Below are 14778 nucleotides of genomic sequence, written 5' to 3'. Positions count from 1 at the left end.
CGCTGAGGCAGTACATGCAGACCTCAACAACGTGCCAAAAATTCATATAATGGCATTTTTTTGGGGTGGCATAGCTGGAACCAAGAGATAAAAGCAAATCCCTCTTGAATACCTGTGTTAGCTCTTCCTTGCATGGAACAGGAAAGTTCCTGAGCAGCATGAGACAGAGGAAGCTCGGATCCCGTCACCCTCTACATGAAGCCAGCCTCCACTTTTCCACCCATACTTCCATGTTCCTGCGGATGTGAGCAGGGCTAAGAATTGCATTAGGATGGGGAAAAGCTCCGCGTTGCTGGATGAGACATGCTCGAGGTGCTGAGGGGAGAGGAATGTGAAGGAGACTGCGGACGGCTGGGCAAGGTCACCCAGCTGTTACAGAAGTGCTGCGATCCAGGCTTGGGAAAGGCACCTCTCGTCTCCGCCGGAGACACACACCACGTGAGTCCTGTTGTATAATAAATATGAGTCATATGAATCATAGTAGGTACCTTATGGTTTAATCAAGGACAATTTGTTCATAGCGTGGCTGATAATCAGGTCAAACCCCAATGTTATTGCAAGAAAGGGGACTTGACTTTCCAAGAGGAGATTGGTATTTTCAAGGCTTGTTTGAGAAGCTGTCTCCGCGGACATGGAAGGGCTGGAGCATGGTTAGTTAACAATTTATATTAAACTGTAAGGACTGAGTAGAGGATAAACTAAGCTGTGTTCCAATTTGTTCTTTGCAATGAAGGAAGAAACAGAAAAGTATCTGCTTAAATGATAGAGTGTTACCCAGCAATCAAAAATATGATAAATAGATATTTTCTGGTTAACACTGAAGGATGTGCCCATTATCTGTTTACTAGCATCGTTAATTTGTGTAAGAGATGGTTTCAGCTGGTCATTATGACACATCACACAGCTACTTCATTAGGTGAAAGATGCAAAGGCCGATAGCCAATATGCACCATGAGCGAAAATGACTGAAGATGGGTAAGTGTTCAAATTACACCAAGTACCAAATTTCCAGTGCGCGCACCAGCTGAGCTGTTCTGGATGAAGAGAGCACTCGTGGCCTAGGATGAAACTGGCAGAAAGGAGTAAAATGTTTTCCGTAAGGAGCATTCAGCTACAGAGCCACCTTCTGAAGCAGCTTAGGTCAGTTTGAAATCTTACTCTCCTGAGGAAATGAAGCTATAATCCAGAAAGTGTTTTGGAGTGAAATGGAAACTTTCCGGAGTCTGCTATCAATGCAGCTGATGTTTGCAGCTCCTTGGGCTCTGAAGTGGAGGGTGGCAGTGTAAGACTAGAGAGCAAGGTTAAAAAAAAAAAAACCCTCGTGCAAAGCTGATCTCAGCAATCCTGATCCTTTGTCAGATTTCACCTTTTGTTTATTATCTGGCCAAGTTCTTTTGTGGTTTTGGTTGAATTTTCCTGACCTCAGGAGTCAAATGAAATTTGGAGTGTTTCCCAATAGAAGGAAAAAAAAAAAATTGATGGTGCTGTTCTTTATTTCTTTTAATGTGATGCTGTTTGTTTTCAAGACAATGTTACCTGTGGTCCTCGGTAAGGAAGGATTCAGACGAAAGAAGAGCCTTTCTCATAATCCCACCCATCTTTTAAGCAGGAGTTTATCAGAAAGCACCGTTTCTCTCAGCTCTTCTCAGCTGTTATCTCACAGGTGTATGTCTGGCCGTCTGTTGGCTCGCTGCCGCTCGCCTCTCACACAAGCGAGCCGCAATCAAACCAGTTCCCTTTCTGCGCTTGCCCTTGTACAACTAGGAAGCTTTGTGGTCCACGTGGTCCAGCCACTATCTAGGCAACCCAGAGAGTAACGTTCGCTGATTTAACAACCACAGACCGAGGCCACAAAAGATACTAGCCACTGTCCTGGATCACCCACAGCAGGTAGAGCGAGCTGGCCTGACCGCCTGGAGGTCCTACCCCAGCAAAAGTCCACCCGCCACCGGCTCAGCAAGGATCAGCTGACATCTCTGCGGGCGTCCTTGATAACTTAATCAAACATTCTTACATCAGATCACAGGAATTTGACGTCTTAGGAGCCTCAAACCGGAGGTCCCTCCTCTCTGCCTTTGTGCCTTTCATCTGACGGTTCTGATCAAGCAACTGTGTGACGTACGATAACGCCTTTATGGGACGGACAGAAAGACCAGGAACAGGGACTGGAAAACAAGTTTGCTTCCTTAATCTGCAGTTACTAAGATAAGGTATATCTCAATAAGGTGATTTTTTTTCAGGCTGAGCTTTTCAAGCCTGCACAGATAAAGTTAAGGCAGTTCCTGTGCTTAGTCAGCAAAGTCCTTTGCCATACAGAAAGCCTGAAAAGCCGTATACAGTCCTGTTTGGCCCAGGGGGTGAGCCCCACGACAAATGCGTCCTAAGTGTTGTTACCTAACCTTGTACAGTTCCCATTGAGGCTTTTAGGCACCTGGCCATCAGGACTGATTGTAGAATTTGCAAGTCACCTGGCCTTGCGGCTATTGCATTCCTGACAGAGATCCACACACAGGGATTTATTTATTTATTTGCCACTCAGGCAACATCTGGGAGCCACGGCAGCTTTTGGAGGTGCCCATCTCCTGTTGTTCATAACAAAGATTGCTCAGGGAATCCTATGAGTTACCTCCAGTGCATCTCATGTAGCCTTTAGAGGGGCTGTCTCTTCACACACAAATTGCTGCCAATCACTGGAAGCAGCAAAGCGTAAAACGTTCCTGTCACCAGTCCTGCACCGCCTCAGCCGCAGCCCATCTCTGCGGGGGGGGTCAAAGTCACCACCCAGCTCTTCAGCCGCCGCAGTCAACCACAACCACCAGCTGTCCTCCACCCACTGACCAGCCCATCTGGGGCTGCTTGCTGCTTTATTTTAGTGCTCCATATGACTCGTTTAATGCTTCTGCATAGCCCAAGCTCATCGTGAGCCCAGGTAGAGCCTCTGCACGCAGGGAGTCAAATCCAGCTTTACTCAGACGCCGAAACGAGATACTGAAATCTTACATTTTCTGAACACAAGCATAGCGCTTTGGGGATTTTATTGAACAGGAACCATAACCCAGCCACAGCTGCATCAGGAACAGGCAAAGCAGAACTAAAAGCCTCCAGATCCATCCCTCCAGCTGGTCTTCATCTGCTTTTGGAGAACACAGCAGGGATCTCCCCATCATTTGGTGCCCTCTGCCGCCAAGCAGAGCTACAACAGAGCAGCCACCCTCTGCCACCCAGCCTGGGCACCCAGCCCTGTCTCCAGCATGCCCCAGCACCCAGCCTGTGCCCCACTGTCTGCCTCAGGCACTGCCTGCTCCCTGCCCTCCCCTCAGCCGCCTTCTCTGCTGCGGTGGGGATGCAGCAGAGTTGTGTTTCGAGCTCTTTGCAGCTTGGTTTTTGAGTTTCCTCAGGGTTCCCTGCTCCCTCTGGGGGCAAAGGGCAGATTCTTCCAGAATCTGGCGTGTCTTGTTCCTTCCATTTCTCTACCAAGGTTGGAAACATCCAGGTCAGCAAACAGACCATTGGCCTGAGTCTGGCTCCTTTTTGTGCTACACCCCCTTCGACGGCATCCCGAGCCTGGCCACCCCAGCATTGCTGCCTCCAGAGCCATCCCCATCTTTACCAACACGATGAACCCACCAGGCTGTTTGTGCTGCTGATTTCCCCCTCCTGTCCCAGGGCATGGAAGGATGTTAAGTGATAGATGGGTCACACCACATCTGCCTCCAAACTCCAAGGGTCTGATGTTCCCCAGAGGGCTGCGAAAACCATAATAATAAAGACTGAAGGGAGCCTCCATGGAAAGGGCTCGGGAAGGAGGTGGAGCCACGGAGTTACACTGTCACCAACACAGGGAAGCTCAGTGCAATAGGAAAGGGCTGAAATCCGGCTGTCCTGCCAGGCAGCTGCCTTCAGCCGCCTCACTGCAGTGGACCTGCCCTGGGGGATCCAGAGCCAGGTCCTGGAGGGAGAGGACCCTTATCTCTGGAGCCATCAGCATGAGCCACTACCACTTCCAGCTCAGGAAAGACCAAGCCTGTATGTTTCTCCAGCAAAACCCTTCCCCCAGGAATTAGCCATCAAGACTGAAGGAAGCGACGATGCCAAGTCGGTTTTGAGAGCTGTGCAGTTCCCAGGGCAGGGGGCTGGCTGACCTGCTTTAAACCTTCCCTCTACTGATCAGATGCACTTCAGGGTTTCTCAGCTGAGAAAGTGTCTCCGTAGCCTTATCAGAAAGTCATTTCACACCCCAAAAGTGATTATTTTCCATCCTCTCCCAATTCTTTGTTCTTGACTTTAATGGTGCTACATATTTGTTCTGAGATTTTTCTGGTGCTGAATTCCACAACTTCTTCATACTGTGTATAATGATACATCCAAAAATCAATACCTGTCTGAAAACAGAGGTTTTCATTGGCTCCTGGTGATGGGAATCTATTGACAGAAGAATGAGCTTATCCTAAAACTTCCCATAATTTGACAAATTATTTCTTTCCATTGAAAGAAATGAAATCCTGATCATCAGTGATTACAGCTTTTCACGTGGAGCTCTTTTTCAGCAACAATTGCGTGCAGTAAGCTGTCTGCAGTAAAAGATTGGAAAATTGCTTCGAGTCTTAATTACATGATACAATCACTGAATTTGGGTTGCAGTTTGGATGTTCAGAAGAGGCCGGCTCACCTAGAAACCCCGTATATCAGCACAGAAACACAGGACACACCTTTTTATCCAAACAGAGCAGGCTTTCAGCTGCTGCAGCTTCTCTAGTCCGTTTGCTGCTCTGGGCAATGCAGCTATAGTTGCTGGCAAACCTATCGCTGTCAGGGTGACCAAGAGCATTCGCCCCAAACATCCTCTTTGTCCGGAAAGAGGACTGCCATGAGTCCCTGCCTTCTGTGCCCAGTGAGGTTTATGTTATGTCTGAACGTGCTGACTGATTGGGAAAAAAAAAAAAAAAAAAAAGATAAACAGCTCTTGAAAAACTTGTCTTTTTTTGTTTCCTCTAATGTTCTGGCAAAAAAAAAGGCAAAACTTGGCAGCCCCAAAAGCAAGGGAGGTTACTCTGCTCATTACCAAAATTAATGCAGGATGAGCATCAGTGCAGCAGGAAAACTTGGAGGCAGCTCACCCCTACATCACCCCACCCTGAGCAGATGTATTCTGCTGAACGAATGTCCCAGCTAACACCTTTCCCACAAAGAGAGGAAAGTCCACCCTGGCATCACTGTGACCTCCATCCCTGCTCAAGGAGAGGGGGCACCTACTGCCCTGCTCCCCCACCGCATCGCTCCTTACCCACACCCACTGGTCACCATCCGCTCACCGCAGTGGGGCTGCAGCAAGGACCCTTTCCACCTTCCAGCAGGACCTTCCTCTCCATCACAGGCTCTCCCATGCGGGAGTCACACCCACAAGGGCCCGTGGCTAGCGGCTTTGAGGAGCCAACTGGAAAATAAGTGCTTTTATCTAATGGTGCCTGATTTATGCCATGGTTCCTCAGCTACAGCAGTGTTGTCGGCTTGCGTAATGCCCGGGCACTTGGATGGAACGTGGGGAAATGCCCAGAAATGGCAGCAGGCAGCCCCACGTCCCCCTGCCCAGCTCATCCGTCCCCCAGTGCCTCTCCATTGCGGACGCAGAGTAACTGGAGGGTGCTTCTGTGCCAGCCCCAGCCTGCTGCAAGCATCCCTGCGCCGCAGCATTGGAGGCCAGCGAAGATGGAAAGCCCTCACCTTGGCATTGCCCGCGTCTGCCTTAAGGTCATTGCGATAAGTCCCCCCGGAGCCGTTTGCCTTTGTTATCGGGGCCGCTGTCCAAACAAGCGTGGTTGGGATATAAGGAGGCGGTGTGGGGCCGGTGGCACTCTCGGCGCGTCTCTTTGCCTGGGTGGCCGTGTGTCAGCAGCCAGCATGAAGTTGCTCCTGCTCCTGGGCTTGGTGGCCCTGTCCCAGTGCCTGGTGTCCAGGTGAGCAGCGGGGTGTGGGGGTTCCCTGGGAGGCAGCGCGTTCCCGAGGACCCCCAGCAGCCACGCTGGGGGAGGCGAGCGGGGCGGCTGCCTGGCACCCGGCATGCAGCAGGGATGGGGGAAGGAGCTGCAACCCCCCAAGCATGGGCATGGCCGAGGGTCCCCGCAGCGAGGACAGCCCGCGGGTCCCACAGGAGGGTCTGTGGGAGGAGGCGCAGGGCGAGCACGTGGCGGGGGTACCCGCCGCCCCCCGAGGCACTTTGACGGATGGGCTCCCCTCTCCCCTGCACCCCAGGGTCCCTCTGAGGAGGGCCAAGACCCTGCGGCAGTCCCTGCAGGAGCATGGCTTGCTGGAGGACTACCTGAAGAAGCACCCCTACAACCTGGCCGACAAGTACTTCCCCAAGCAGCACTCCGCGGAGCCCATGACCAACTTCCTGGACGTGAGCATGGCGGGGTAGAGGGGCTGGCAGCGGCTGCACAGCCTACAGGCCTGCTGGCCTTTTATCCAACCTGCTAGCCCTTTACGTCACCAACCAGACCCTTAGCCATCCCCCTAACCCCTTACCTGACCACCTAGACCTTGACCCTTTCCTCTAACCCCTTACCCAGCCTGCTAGCCCTTTACCTGCCTCACTAGACCCTTACCCATTCCGCTAACCCCTTACCCATCCCGCTAGCCCCTTACCTGACCCTCTAGCCCCTTACACCTCCCCCTAACTCCTTACCTGACCCACTAGCCTCTTACCCGTCCCGCTAGCCCCTTGCGACACCACCTAGACCCTTACCTGGCCACCTACCCTCTTACCTGACCCACTAGCCCCTTACCCATTCCTCGAAGCCCTTGCCCATCCCACTAGCCACTTACTCGTCCTGCTAGCCCCTTACAACCCCGCTGATCCCTTCCCTGTCCCGCTTTGACAGAATTCGTACTTCGGCACCATCTCCATCGGTACCCCACCCCAGAAGTTCACCGTGATCTTTGACACCGGCTCCTCCAACCTGTGGGTGCCCTCGGTGTACTGCTCCAGCCCGGGCTGCAGTAGGTGTCTGGGGGGGCTGGGAGCCGAGGAGGGCTCTGCCCTGTCTCTGCCAAGGGAGGTCGGGCCATGGGGGAGGCACTGGAGGCTCATCCTTGGTCCCCGAGGACAGGACGCACCGTGAGCGTCTCCCTATCCTCCCCGCAGAGGACCACCGCCGCTTCAACCCGGCGGAATCCTCCACCTTCGTCGGCACCAACGAGAGCCTCTACATCGCCTACGGCACTGGCAGCATGACCGGCGTCCTGGGCTACGACAACGTCAAAGTAAGGCGTGGCGCAGCGGCCCCCTCGTGCCACGGGAGCGGGGACACTGGGACACCGCCCGCCCAAACCGAGCCCCTCTCCACATCTCCCCGACCAGGTCGCAGACATCAAGGTCATCGACCAGATCTTTGGGCTGGCTGAGACCGAGCCTGGCAATTTCTTCTCCTACTGCCTCTTTGATGGCATCCTGGGGCTGGCTTTCCCCAGCATCGCCTCCTCCGGAGCCACCCCTGTCTTTGACAACATGATGTCGGAAGGCCTCGTGGCCAAGGACCTCTTCTCCGTCTACCTGAGCAAGTAAGGCCTGGCCGGAGCCGCCCAGCCCTTGCCGAGGATTTTCTGCCCTTTCCCTGCCACCGGGGCTGGCTGTGGCACCATTGCCCGTTGTCTGCTGGGGGACGTGGCTCAGCGCTGCCGTCAGCGTCACCGGTGGTGGAGGATGGCAGCAAAGCCCCCCTGGGTGATGGCAGTGGCAGTGGCAGTGGGGGGGGTGGTGGTAGTGGTGGTGGTGGTGTGGGACCCGCAGCTGAGGGCTCCCCCCTTGCAGGGACGAGCAGAAAGGCAGCTTTGTTCTCTTCGGTGCCATCGACCATGCCTACACCACCAACGGCATCCACTGGATCCCCCTCTCTGCCGAAACCTACTGGCAGATCACCATGGACAGGTAGGCCCTGCAGGCTCCCCTTGCCCCCAGACGGTGTTTTAGGGGGTGCCAGCCCTTGTCCTGTGCCCGGGAGGCTCATCCCATTCCCCTGTCCTCAGCGTCTCCATCGGTGGGGAGCCCGTGGCCTGCTCCAATGGCTGCCAGGCCATCGTGGACACGGGCACCTCGCTGCTGGCCGTGCCCAACGGAGCCCTCAACGCCATCCTGGGTGCCCTCGGCGTCAGCGTCGGCTCCAACGGGCAGGTGAGGCCGCAGGGGAGCGCGCGGGGCTTTGGGCACCTTTGGGGGTGGCCGGCTGGAGCCCGGGGCTGCTCCCTGGCGCACGGGTCGCCATGGCTGCGTGGGGCACGTGGTCCCTCTTGGGGTGGCCGCTGAGCCCCAGCCGCCACCGTGTCCCCTCCCCAGATCAGCTGCAGCGCCATCAGCAGCCTGCCCGACGTCGTCTTCAACATCCACGGCAATGCCTTCGCCGTGCCGCCCCGCGCCTACGTGATAGAGGTGAGCATGGCGCCCGGGAGGGGAGCGGGGGGTGTCGGGGGTGTGCGGCAGCTGGTGAGCACCATGCACCGTGTCCTTGTTGCAGATGGCCGGCTCCTGCATGCTCGGCTTCCAAGGCATGAACGTCCCGACGGAGGCGGGCGAGCTCTGGATCCTGGGGGACGTCTTCATCCGCGAGTACTACGTGATCTTCGACAGGGCCAACAACATGGTGGGGCTGTCGCGGCTGTCCTGAGCGCGCCTGCGTGCCGGGGCCGGGGACAGGCAGCGCGCCCCGCTGCCCCGGCGTCCCTTGCCTGGTGGGTGTCAGGGCTGAGCCTTGGCCAGCGCTGCCGTCCCCTCCTGCCACCGAGCACAATAAAGCCGTCAAGCAGCATCCCTGTGCCGTGTCTGTCTGGGAAGGGCCCGGAGTAAAGGCGGGTGGCCCAGGGCCAGTGCTTTGGGTGCCCACGGGGCACGCCATGAGGTGTGTGTGGGTGCTGGGGCTGTCGGTGGCCAGGTGGGCTGGGGAAGGTGTGTGGGACCATAAGGGACGGGGATGGGAGCATGGCTACCGGCCTTGTGGAGCTCCAGCCGCCACCTCCCGCAGCCCACGCCGGCTGCCGTGGCCCTCCCAGGGCATGACCTGCCCCGGCGTGGAACACACGCCGAGCCCAGCAGCTCCTGAGCAGCCTCCACGGAGGAAGGGCCGGCTCTCCGTGCTTGGAGGGCGATTGCATGGCAAGGTGTGAGCTTTGACAGCTCTCCCAAGTGCCCCCCAAAAGCAGTGCCGCTGAGGGGCCGCGCTGTGCAGGGCTACAGCCTCTGCCTTCCGCCAGCACCAAGGCCCAAGGAAGCTTGCACAGGGCTCCCGGCCCGGGGCAAGCAAGCAAGAGGCAGGCAAACCGGCAAGCCCAGCTGTGAATCTCCCTTCTATACAAGCGCCATTTGCAGCAGCTGTTCCAAATAGCTGCCGTGACCCAGCAAAATCACCCTGAGCCCCCTGTGCCAGCCGTCCCCGTGGAGCAGTGAAACCCCCCGTGTGCTGCGGAGGACGAGGCTTTGCCCAGCAGGAACAGCCCCTTCCCTGCGTGCAGACACCCGGGCTGTTGGGGGAAGCAATGCAAGCCCACAGCCCATCGGAGCAGTCCCCGCGCAGCTGGCTGCAGCAGCTTCCCCGACGAGGGACGCGTCCTGGAGCGCGCTGCTCCCATCACCTTCTGCAAATCAATGTTTTCCACGCGTAGCGCAGCAAGGACGTGTTTGTGGCCAAGCAGCCCCTCTGCTAGGGCTGCTCCTTATCTGAGCTCGTATTCATCGAAAGGCGCTGCTGCCTCGCGCGGGGCCGCGGGAGCGAGGGAGCGAAGCGTCAAGTAGATGCTGTTGTGCAAGCGCTGATTTTCTTTGTAGCTTACAGCTACCTGCAGGCACAGAGTGGCTCACGAGGCCAGTGGGGAAGACGCTGCCAAGGCTCCATGCGGGGTTTCCAGGCTGTGGCCTCCTGCCACGTCCGGACTTTCCATTTTGGGGCTCAGCCAAGACTTTGTCCCTTCCACACCCCAACCCCCAAACCAAACACCTGCCATCTTCCCTTTCGCTCAGGGAGAATTCGATGCTTCATCCCTTGTCTCCCAACATGGCCCGTCAGCTCCTGGCAGGTTCTTCTTCATTTGATTGTGCCGGTGCACTTTAGCAGCTCTCCTCAATGGTTTCAGTCTTCAGAGGTGGGTTGAACGCGGTGCCGAGGGAGGAAAGGCATCTTCAGGCCGTACGGTGCCTGTGGTCAGGCTGGTGCCAGCTCGTTGGCGCAAGGTCTGGCTTTGTTTTCCCCCGAGCGCGGGACAAGGTGACCGTGCCAGCAGGCACATGTCACGCCCGTGGGGCTGTGATGGAGGCTGGGACGGCCGGTCCAGCGCCGGGCGCCTCTGACGCAGCCCAGCGTGGGCGACCTTGGCATGGTCCAAGCAGCGGCATCCCGAGCTGCTCTTTCCCCCGCCTGCTCCCGCTTTCACCTCCCAGCTGGGCCCAGTTCCGCAGGCAGCCCTGGGACAGAGGGAGGCGTCTGAAGCCTCCAGCCTTGGGGTTGGGCTCTTCTCCCAAGTAGTTAGCGATAGCACGAGAGGAAATGGCCTCCAGCTGCGTCAGGGGAGGTGTAGACTGGACATTAGGAAAAATGTCTTGATGGGAAGAGTGGTGAAGCATTGGAAGAGGCTGCCCAGAGAGGTGGTGGAGTCGCCATCCGTGGAGGGGTTCAAGAAGCGGGCAGAGGTGGCACTTTGGGCCATGGTTTAGTGGGTGTGGTGGTGTTGTGTTGATGGTTGGCCTGAGGATCTTAGAGGATCTTTCCAACCTTAATTAGTTTGACTTTCGTTCAGAATTACTGCAGCCAGCAAGCCAGGAAACCTGAAATGATGACTCTCCCCTTAACTGGTTTAGTGGTGGAGTTGGTAGTGTTAGGTTAACGGTTGGACTGGATGATCTTAAAGGTCTTTTCCAACCTCAACGATTCTAGGATCCTAAGGTACAGCATAAGAAAGACGTGGACCTGCTCGAGGAGGTGCAGGGGAGGGCGATGGAGTTGATCCGAGGGCTGGAGGAAATAAGGAGAGAGAAATCTGGACTGGATGATCTTAAAGGTCCTGAGGAGCCCCAGGAGCCTTCGTAGCACAGGTGCCCCGGGGCTGGGGAAAATGTCGTCCCCTGTGGTGGCAGTGGGTGTCCCGGCCAGCTAGAACCAACTGGAAAATAATGGCTTTTATGTAATGGCACCTGATTTACGCCGCGGTTCCTGAGCCGCAGCGGTGTTGTTGGCTCGCGTAATGCCCAGGCATTTGGATGGAGCATGGGTAAATGCCGAGAAATGGCCGCAGGGAGCCCCATGTCCCCCTTGCCCAGCTCCCCCGTCCCCCAGTGCCTGTCCCTGGTGCTTCTGTGCCAGCCCCAGCCTGCTGCAAGCATCCCTGCGCCGCGGCATTGGAGGCCAGCGAAGATGGAAAGCCCTCACCTTGGCATTGCCCGCGTCTGCCTTAAGGTCATTGCGATAAGTCCCCCCGGAGCCGTTTGCCTTTGTTATCGGGGCCGCTGTCCAAACAAGCGTGGTTGGGATATAAGGAGGCGGTGTGGGGCCGGTGGCACTCTCGGCGCGTCTCTTTGCCTGGGTGGCCGTGTGTCAGCAGCCAGCATGAAGTTGCTCCTGCTCCTGGGCTTGGTGGCCCTGTCCCAGTGCCTGGTGTCCAGGTGAGCAGCGGGGTGTGGGGGTTCCCTGGGAGGCAGTGCGTTCCCGAGGACCCCCAGCAGCCACGCTGGGGGAGGCGAGCGGGGCGGCTGCCTGGCACCCGGCACGCAGCAGGGATGGGGGAAGGAGCTGCAACCCCCCAAGCATGGGCATGGCCGAGGGTCCCCGCAGCGAGGACAGCCCGCGGGTCCCACAGGAGGGTCTGTGGGAGGAGGCGCAGGGCGAGCACGTGGCGGGGGTACCCGCCACCCCCCCGAGGCACTTTGACGGATGGGCTCCCCTCTCCCCTGCACCCCAGGGTCCCTCTGAGGAGGGCCAAGACCCTGCGGCAGTCCCTGCAGGAGCATGGCTTGCTGGAGGACTACCTGAAGAAGCACCCCTACAACCTGGCCGACAAGTACTTCCCCAAGCAGCACTCCGCGGAGCCCATGATCAACTTCCTGGACGTGAGCATGGCGGGGCAGAGGGGCTGGCAGCGGCTGCGCAGCCCACAGGGCCACTGGCCTTTTATCCAACCTGCTAGCCCTTTACGTCACCAGCTAGACCCTTAGCCATCCCCCTAACCCCTTACCTGACCCACTAGACCTTGACCCTTTCCTCTAACCCCTTACCCAGCCTGCTAGCCCTTTACCTGCCTCACTAGACCCTTACCCATTCCTCTAACCCCTTACCCATCCCGCTAGCCCCTTACCTGACCCTCTAGCCCCTTACACCTCCCCCTAACCCCTTACCTCACTCACCAGCCTCTTACCCATCCTGCTAGCCCGTTACCGCACCAACTACACCCTTACCCATTCCTCTAACCTCTTACGTGACCCACTAGCCCCTTAACCATCCCACTAGCCCCTTGCGACACCACCTAGACCCTTACCCGGCCACCTACCTCCTTACCTGAGCCACTAGCCCCTTACCCATTCCTCCTAGCCCTTACCCATTCCTCGAAGCCCTTGCCCATCCCACTAGCCACTTATTCGTCCTGCTAGCCCCTTACCCACCCCGCTGATCCCTTCCCTGTCCCGCTTTGACAGAATTCGTACTTCGGCACCATCTCCATCGGTACCCCACCCCAGAAGTTCACCGTGATCTTTGACACCGGCTCCTCCAACCTGTGGGTGCCCTCGGTGTACTGCTCCAGCCCGGGCTGCAGTAGGTGTCTGGGGGGGCTGGAAGCCGAGGAGGGCTCTGCCCTGTCTCTGCCAAGGGAGGTCGGGCCATGGGGGAGGCACTGGAGGCTCATCCTTGGTCCCCGAGGACAGGACGCACCGTGAGCGTCTCCCTATCCTCCCCGCAGAGGACCACCGCCGCTTCAATCCAGCGGACTCCTCCACCTTCGTCGGCACCAACGAGAGCCTCTACATCGCCTACGGCACTGGCAGCATGATCGGCGTCCTGGGCTACGACAACGTCAAAGTAAGGCGTGGCGCAGCGGCCCCCTCGTGCCAGGGGAGCGGGGACACTGGGGCACCGCCTGCCCAAACCAAGCCCCTCTCCACATCTCCCCGACCAGGTCGCAGACATCAAGGTCATCGACCAGATCTTTGGGCTGGCTGAGATCGAGCCTGGCAATTTCTTCTCCTACTGCCTCTTTGATGGCATCCTGGGGCTGGCTTTCCCCAGCATCGCCTCCTCCGGAGCCACCCCTGTCTTTGACAACATGATGTCGGAAGGCCTCGTGGCCAAGGACCTCTTCTCCGTCTACCTGAGCAAGTAAGGCCTGGCCGGAGCCGCCCAGCCCTTGCCGAGGATTTCCCTGCCACCGGGGCTGGCTGTGGCACCATTGCCCGTTGTCTGCTGGGGGACGTGGCTCAGCGCTGCCGTCAGCATCACCGGTGGTGGAGGATGGCAGCAAAGCCCCCCTGGGTGATGGCAGTGGCAGTGGCAGTGGGGGTGGTGGTGGTAGTGGTGGTGGTGGTGTGGGACCCGCAGCTGAGGGCTCCCCCCTTGCAGGGACGAGCAGAAAGGCAGCTTTGTTCTCTTTGGTGCCATCGACCATGCCTACACCACCAACGGCATCCACTGGATCCCCCTCTCTGCCGAAACCTACTGGCAGATCACCATGGACAGGTAGGCCCTGCAGGCTCCCCTTGCCCCCAGACGGTGTTTTAGGGGGTGCCAGCCCTCGTCCTGTGCCCGGGAGGCTCATCCCATTCCCCTGTCCCCAGCGTCTCCATCGGTGGGGAGCCCGTGGCCTGCTCCAAAGGCTGCCAGGCCATCGTGGACACGGGCACCTCACTGCTGGCCGTGCCCAACGGAGCCCTCAAAGCCATCCTGGGTGCCCTCGGCGTCAGCGTTGGCTCCAACGGGCAGGTGAGGCCGCAGGGGAGCGCGCGGGGCTTTGGGCACCTTTGGGGGTGGCCGGCTGGAGCCCGGGGCTGCTCCCTGGCGCACGGGTCGCCATGGCTGCGTGGGGCACGTGGTCCCTCTTGGGGTGGCCGCTGAGCCCCAGCCACCACCGTGTCCCCTCCCCAGATCAGCTGCAGCGCCATCAGCAGCCTGCCCGACGTCGTCTTCAACATCCACGGCAATGCCTTCGCCGTGCCGCCCCGCGCCTACGTGATAGAGGTGAGCATGGCGCCCGGGAGGGGAGCGGGGGGTGTCGGGGGTGTGCGGCAGCTGGTGAGCACCATGCACCGTGTCCTTGTTGCAGATGGATGGCTCCTGCATGCTCGGCTTCCAAGGCATGAACGCCCCGACGGAGGCGGGCGAGCTCTGGATCCTGGGGGACGTCTTCATCCGCGAGTACTACGTGATCTTCGACAGGGCCAACAACATGGTGGGGCTGTCGCGGCTGTCCTGAGCGCGCCTGCGTGCCGGGGCCGGGGACAGGCAGCGCGCCCCGCTGCCCCGGCGTCCCTGGCCTGGTGGGTGTCAGGGCTGAGCCTTGGCCAGCGCTGCCGTCCCCTCCTGCCACCGAGCACAATAAAGCCGTCAAGCAGCATCCCTGTGCCGTGTCTGTCTGGGAAGGGCCCGGAGTAAAGGCGGGTGGCCCAGGGCCAGTGCTTTGGGTGCCCATGGGGCACGCCATGAGGTGTGTGTGGGTGCTGGGGCTGTCGGTGGCCAGGTGGGCTGGGGAAGGTGTGTGGGACCATAAGGGACGGGGATGGGAGCATGGCTACCGGCCTTGTGGAGCTCCAGCCGCCAC

General features: G+C 58.4%; 2 protein-coding genes across 2 annotated transcripts; both read left to right on the top strand.

Annotated features, from left to right (window-relative positions):
* Positions 1 to 5874: 5874 nt before the first annotated feature.
* Positions 5875 to 8657, top strand: LOC142593743 (pepsin A-like). Its single transcript, XM_075712286.1, has 9 exons — positions 5875 to 5954; positions 6250 to 6397; positions 6879 to 6996; positions 7142 to 7260; positions 7358 to 7557; positions 7808 to 7924; positions 8023 to 8167; positions 8330 to 8422; positions 8508 to 8657. The coding sequence occupies exons 1-9, from the start codon at positions 5899 to 5901 to the stop codon at positions 8655 to 8657; spliced, it is 1146 nt and encodes a 381-aa protein (XP_075568401.1). The 5' UTR covers positions 5875 to 5898.
* Positions 8658 to 11558: 2901 nt separating this feature from the next.
* Positions 11559 to 14433, top strand: LOC142593740 (pepsin A-like). The gene is made up of 9 exons (XM_075712283.1): positions 11559 to 11638; positions 11935 to 12082; positions 12665 to 12782; positions 12928 to 13046; positions 13144 to 13343; positions 13584 to 13700; positions 13799 to 13943; positions 14106 to 14198; positions 14284 to 14433. The coding sequence occupies exons 1-9, from the start codon at positions 11583 to 11585 to the stop codon at positions 14431 to 14433; spliced, it is 1146 nt and encodes a 381-aa protein (XP_075568398.1). The 5' UTR covers positions 11559 to 11582.
* The last annotated feature ends 345 nt before the right edge of the window (positions 14434 to 14778 follow it).

The sequence above is a fragment of the Pelecanus crispus genome, chromosome 6 (assembly GCF_030463565.1).
Source record: "Pelecanus crispus isolate bPelCri1 chromosome 6, bPelCri1.pri, whole genome shotgun sequence".
In the NCBI taxonomy this organism is placed as follows: Eukaryota; Metazoa; Chordata; class Aves; order Pelecaniformes; family Pelecanidae; genus Pelecanus; species Pelecanus crispus.
Note: the sequence above shows the minus strand (reverse complement) of the source record. Positions and strands in the feature narration are given on the sequence as shown.

Bases quoted from the DNA above. Each gene is read 5' to 3' on its own strand.
- LOC142593743 (XM_075712286.1), top strand. From the start codon at position 5,899: ATGAAGTTGCTCCTGCTCCTGGGCTTGGTGGCCCTGTCCCAGTGCCTG. The intron at 7,261-7,357 runs GTAAGGCGTGGC...CTCCCCGACCAG, and splicing joins TGGGCTACGACAACGTCAAA to GTCGCAGACATCAAGGTCAT. The intron at 7,925-8,022 runs GTAGGCCCTGCA...CCCTGTCCTCAG, and splicing joins TGGCAGATCACCATGGACAG to CGTCTCCATCGGTGGGGAGC.
- LOC142593740 (XM_075712283.1), top strand. From the start codon at position 11,583: ATGAAGTTGCTCCTGCTCCTGGGCTTGGTGGCCCTGTCCCAGTGCCTG. The intron at 13,047-13,143 runs GTAAGGCGTGGC...CTCCCCGACCAG, and splicing joins TGGGCTACGACAACGTCAAA to GTCGCAGACATCAAGGTCAT. The intron at 13,344-13,583 runs GTAAGGCCTGGC...CCCCCCTTGCAG, and splicing joins TTCTCCGTCTACCTGAGCAA to GGACGAGCAGAAAGGCAGCT.